Source organism: Chondrus crispus, genomic scaffold (genome assembly GCF_000350225.1).
Source record: "Chondrus crispus Stackhouse genomic scaffold, scaffold_50, whole genome shotgun sequence".
NCBI lineage: Eukaryota > Rhodophyta > Florideophyceae > Gigartinales > Gigartinaceae > Chondrus > Chondrus crispus.
Window position 1 is genome coordinate 306,156 of NW_005178495.1, and position 5,576 is coordinate 311,731.

A 5,576-nucleotide genomic window follows, 5' to 3' on the forward strand; every position below is an offset into this window, starting at 1 on the left:
CACGGCCAAACTTTGTTACGTTGAGGTAATGATGAGACGGTGATCATCGCTGCATCTGCGCACTGCCAGCCTTCGGATCGTCTCTCGCTGTGGAACGGCCACCTGGACATGTTTCTAACCGATATTTGCAATCGCGCACGCGAACAACCCATTCGAAGACAGCAGCCTCGCGATGATCACCACGCCACATCTTACGTGCTTCGAGAGGTGCAGGAGGCCCTGCAGACCGAACTTTCCCACTGGACGCTCGCAAACTTTGGACTTGCACTCCCCGATGACAGCCTGCCCGCTTTGGAACAGCAACACGAGATACAGACCCCCGAAGCACAAGCGCAGCAGTGGGAAGAGCGACTACATACGTTGTTGCCGCTGTTGAACACAAATCAGCACCATGTCTTTGACGAAATCGTAGGCTCCATACTTCCAGGCGTATCCGTTTCTGCATTGCTTCAAGGATCCTCAAGCGCCGTTGCCGGACTTTCTATGTGAACAAAAAGTGGACGTCTCCTCTTCCTTGATGCCCCTGGCGCAACAGGCAAAACATTCGTGCTCAGCGCCATCCAAGACTTCCTTCGTTCGCGCCGTAGGCAAGTCATCGCTGTCGCTACGTCTGCTGTTGCTGCAGTGTTGCTCGACCGTGGACGCACCGCTCATTCCGTGTTCAAGATTCCCATTCCTCTATCTGCCGAAGGCACTTGCAGCTTCTCCACAAACTCCGACACAGGCCGTACATTGCAACAATTCGATCTCATTATATGGGACGAAATCGTCATGTGCCATCGACACTGCATTGAGACTGTCGATCGCCCCATTTGCGACTTGATGCAAACCGATCGGCCCTTCGGAGGAAAGTTTCTCGTGCTCGCTGGGGACTTTAGACAAATCCTTCCCGTCGTTCCGGGCGGGTCCAGGGGTCAAATCGTGAGCGCGTGCGTCAAGGCTTCCTCGCTGTATCCAGAGTGCCGATTCCTGCCCCTTACCGAGAACATGCGCCTTGCTGCCCTCCGAGCAGACCCTGCAGCAGATGTAGAGGCCCTCAACGTTCTAGAGTTCCTCCTCGGCGTCGGGAAGGCAATATTCTGGGCGAACAGCGCCCAGAATGGATCTCACTACCACAATCCGTCGCATTCTAGCACACCATCCGCAACTTACGCTTCAAGGTCTTCTAAGGGATTCGAGACAATTACCCCGACCCTGTCTGGCTTACCAAGCGCGTTATACTCACCACAAAAAACAGGCCGCTCGAAAAAGTCAACGAGGTCATCGGCAACATGATTCCGGCACCGTATCGAACGTACTTAAACGCAGACAAGGTCGAGAACGAAAATACGAACGCGCTAATATATCCCACGGAAATGCTCAACACCTTGACGGCCGGGTCTGCTCTACCAGACCACAAGCTCAAGCTCAAGAAAGGCTTCATCGACATGCTTCTGCCCAATCTCGATCCAGCTATCGGTCACGTCAACGGCGCGCGATATGGCATCGAGAACATGACCAACAATCTTCTCTTTCTACGCGTTACCGCCGGGTCTCACGAAGGAAACAGGCTCTGCCTTCCTCGAATTCCCTGCGGACCAGGCGACGACAACTTTCCCATCTCTGGCTTTACACGAACCCAGTTCCCTATTCGCACGTGCTTCGCCCTTACAACGGACAAAGCCCAAGGCCAATCCTTCGGTGGCCGCATTGGTCTCGACTTACGAGATCACTGCTTCTCGCACGGTCAACTCTACGTCGCATTATCGAGGACTACTCACCCAAGCAACGTCACTATCCTCACTCAAGAGTCTGATGCAACAACGCGAAACTTAGTGTACCCCGAGGTCATTCAGAAGTCATCAAAAAAGTAAACGCCATTTTCTTTACGTCTTTCTATTGCCACCCTTCCCCACCATTGCTCCTCCACGCCGACTTGGCTCGGCGCGCGAAGCGCGCACGGAGCCCACTTGTGTTTAAACTGAAAGTTTAACGGGCGTCCTTAAAATTGCAGTGCGCACAGTACATGCCCACGAAAGGTGTTGTTCCGGCGCGTTTTGATTGGTTAGAATGACAAAATGCTATTTTTTTGAAAGATCCACGAGACTGTGGTCAGATTCACCTGTTCACCAGAGCCTTCAGAATCGCCCCTCACATCTCTGAGTTGTAGCGACCAACGAACGCGTAAACCATCTCTACAGCTGGCAAAGACACGCTCTTCGGACAACCAGTTGCTTGCAAAGGAAGTCTGAAAGGCGATACGCGGCTACCTGATTTGTGGCTTGTGTAGTCCTTGTCGCGAAGCAACTGTCATTCAATTGCGTTGCACATCTCCTCCAACTCGGAAGACATGTTTGGCAACACATTTTCGCTCGCCGTTGGGATCGGCATTGGCATTTACGTTGCTCAGAACTACAACGTGCCGGATATCAAGAAGCTTTTCGACAGGGGCATTCGGATGGCCACCAACTTGGAGAAGGCGACTCGAAAGGAAGAAGAAAAGTAAGCCGCGACCTCTCGCAGACAATTGCTGCGATTAGTAATTTTCTGAGATGATCTGCGTGCTTCCTAAATGGCTTTACTGTGCAGCGTTTTTCGACCGTCTTTCGAGCACTCCTTGCCTGCGTGCCGTCCGGGGATAGGGAGTGATCCTGCGTTGGACAGGAGGTTGAGTGGGAACGGCAGCGAGGAGCAGCAAGGAGGGAAGCAGAGTTGCAGCCTCTGCTATCCTACTGCCGTATCAGCCAAAAAGAATCAGCTTGCGTCTCTCGAGCTGACAAAAGCGCCGCGATTCCGTTTGGCCTTTGAGACGTTTTCTAATGGTTTGCCACACATCCATGCTTATGGTTTCGACTCTTTTGGAAAAGTCATGGGCCTACTTGGAGGACTCCGGGCCAACTGCTCGTGAACGCCGTTGCTCTGTTGGACGCCGTCCCCGTTTTCAACAAGCAGGGCCAGGTTGTCCTGATAGATGACCTTGTCGTCGATGGGCGTACCGGACTTGAATAAAATTTCCTGCACGTCCATCCCCATGAACTGGACGAGGTCCTCGCTCGCAAAATTGCAAATCCCACGGGCCATTTCCAGCCCGTCGGGCCCGCGAATCCTGACGGCCGAATTTGCTTCGAACGTCCCCTCACACGCGACGACGCCCTGCGTGCGCGGCGGGACTCCCGCGCGCAGCTGCTCGGCGGCGTCCGCGGTGATGGCGATCTCGCCGCGCGGCGGGAGGCAGTTGGAGATCCACTTGGCGCGCTCCATCTCGAGCGGGGTGGCGAGCGGCTCGAAGACGGTGCCGAGGCGGGCGGGGCGGTCGTGAACAAAGTCGAGCAGGCGCGCCGGGTGCCCGCCGTTGAGCAGGCACACGCGGACGCCCGCCGCGGTCGCCAGGCGCGCGGCCGTGATCTTCGTCTTCATGCCGCCCGTGCCCCACTGCGTGCCCGTGGCGTTGGAGGACAGGTTGACCTGCAGCGACTCGATGTTCGGCACGACGTCGATCGGGGTCGCCGACGGGTCCACGCGCGGGTTCGCCGTGTACAGCTGGTCTACGTCCGTGAGCAGGAAGAGCCACTCCGCGCCCACCGCAGTGCTGACCAGGGCCGAGAGCCAGTCGTTGTCACCGTACTTGATCTCCTCCGTGGCGACGGTGTCGTTCTCGTTGACAATAGGGATGACTCCCATATCCATGAGGGCGAAGAGTGTGTTGCGGGCATTATAATACTGATACTCCATCCCCAAGTCTCCGCTGGTCAGCAAGACCTGGGCGACGGTCTGGTGGGCCATGGCCATAAGATGATCATAGGTCCTCATTAGCACGCTCTGGCCAACGGCGGCGTAGGCCTGAATAGTGGCGAGGATAGCAGCGCGCTCCTCCGCAGACGAGCCGGATGTCGGCGAGGGCCTCTTCTTGACGTTGAGCTGGCGGCAGCCCACGCCGACCGCGCCGGATGAGACGAGGATTACGTAGTAGCCCGCGCGGCGCAGGGCCAGCAGGGTGTCCACCAGCAGGGCTAGGGTGGAGATGGCGAGCTCGCCCTCCCCCGCCTGCAGGTGGCGGCCCGCCGCGGAGGACACCGTCTGGGCGGCCTGGTTGGCGTCCCGCATGAGCGTGGACGTGCCGATCTTGACCACGATTACTGGGCGAGAGGCGCGGCGCGAGGCGGCGAGGAAGTGCGGCTCGGGCATTGCGACGCGGGGGGGGGAGGCGGGGGTTCGGTCGGCGGGTTGGTATGGGGGCATGTGGCGCGGGTAGGCGGGGTGGAGAGGGAGGTAGCGGAGAAGAAGCACGGAGCAGAATGGGAGGAGAGGGAGGAGAACGAGTGTATAAGAGGAGCAAAAATTGGTGCACCTGAGCACATGGCGGGTGGCGGGGATGGGCACACACGGATGGCGGTTTACATGTGGATGAGAGAATGCGGTGTAGTGCATGGGGCGTTTCAGGATGTAATCGTGCGTTGTACAATAGGAGGGACGCGGATCGTTTTCAGACGTGGCGATAGCGGAGGCGCAGCAGGCGTAAATATGAAACAATATGGCACACGTGTGGGATAGCGATTTGCGGCATTGTAAAGACGTGCACTAAAGCCGGAAGGCCCGCTTGGATGCACGGAGGCATGCCGATGGCGTGAGAAGAGCACTTCGGCGTGACGGTGCGATTGGGTTAAGTTTATGATGTGGTGCCGCTCCTCAACAGCGCTGCTGAATTCACCGTCTTACACCTCTGTCAGGAGGCTACCGGGAGGGCTCGTGCTGGAAAGTCTCGCCTCGTCCGCAGTCTCATCCTGAGACTGTGCATGACATCACTGGAGAGTCGGGTCTCAGCGCTGATGTACATGTAAACTAAGGACGTAAGGTACCCTTCGGGTAAGGGTATATGTTTCGGTACCTTTTAAGTGAACTGACAACCCGGGGGGAGTCGGGTCTCAGCGCTGTTGTAAAATAAGGATGCCAGGTATATGATAAGGTACCTATCAAGTTTAGTGAGAACGCGTGGAGAGTCTCGGTGATGAGACTGTTGACAGTCTTGACATCAAGTGATGTCGAGATTGAGGGGCAGCGGGGGAGAGGCTCGGACGGAGCGTGCAGCAACGTGTGCATTGTGCATTGCGCATTTACGCTCTCCCCATGAGCGCAACTTGTATTCAACTTGGAAAGACGACCATAGTCAAAAACCAACAACCAAAAACATTTCCAGCATTCCCCATCCCGCCTCCCCCGAACCCCCTAAAAAATCGCGCTCCACCATCCTTGCTGTACCGCGCCCCCCTCCTCATATTTACCAAGAGAATACTGTCGCTACACGCTCCACGGCCAGAGAGCCAGGCGTCCTAGAGAGCATGTATCCTGTAAAGAACCATGAGAGAGAATCACCCGGAAATGCATCGGAGGAGCAGAGGACCGGAGAGTCTAGCGGGGATGAGGTCGAATTATCGCAGATTCAAAGAGACGATGGGCCCAGATCTCCAAAGAGGCAAAAAGCCCGTGGTGAGCTCATGGATGTAAATACCGTCAATCTAGATGGTCTTCACGTGGATGACTTCCAGCAAATGCTTGTTTCAAGTTCAGCTCCCGGCCCCTGTGAGGAGTATGTCTTCAAG

At 56.3% G+C, this 5,576-nt stretch overlaps 1 protein-coding gene; it reads left to right on the forward strand.

The window, feature by feature from the left end:
- Positions 1 to 771: 771 nt before the first annotated feature.
- CHC_T00006777001 (hypothetical protein) lies at positions 772 to 3,030 on the forward strand. XM_005709971.1 is given in 4 exon segments: positions 772 to 959; positions 1,072 to 1,121; positions 1,171 to 1,853; positions 1,854 to 3,030. 3 exon segments carry the CDS (start codon positions 772 to 774, stop codon positions 1,851 to 1,853), a joined length of 921 nt encoding a protein of 306 aa, XP_005710028.1. The 3' UTR covers positions 1,854 to 3,030.
- Positions 3,031 to 5,576: the final 2,546 nt, after the last annotated feature.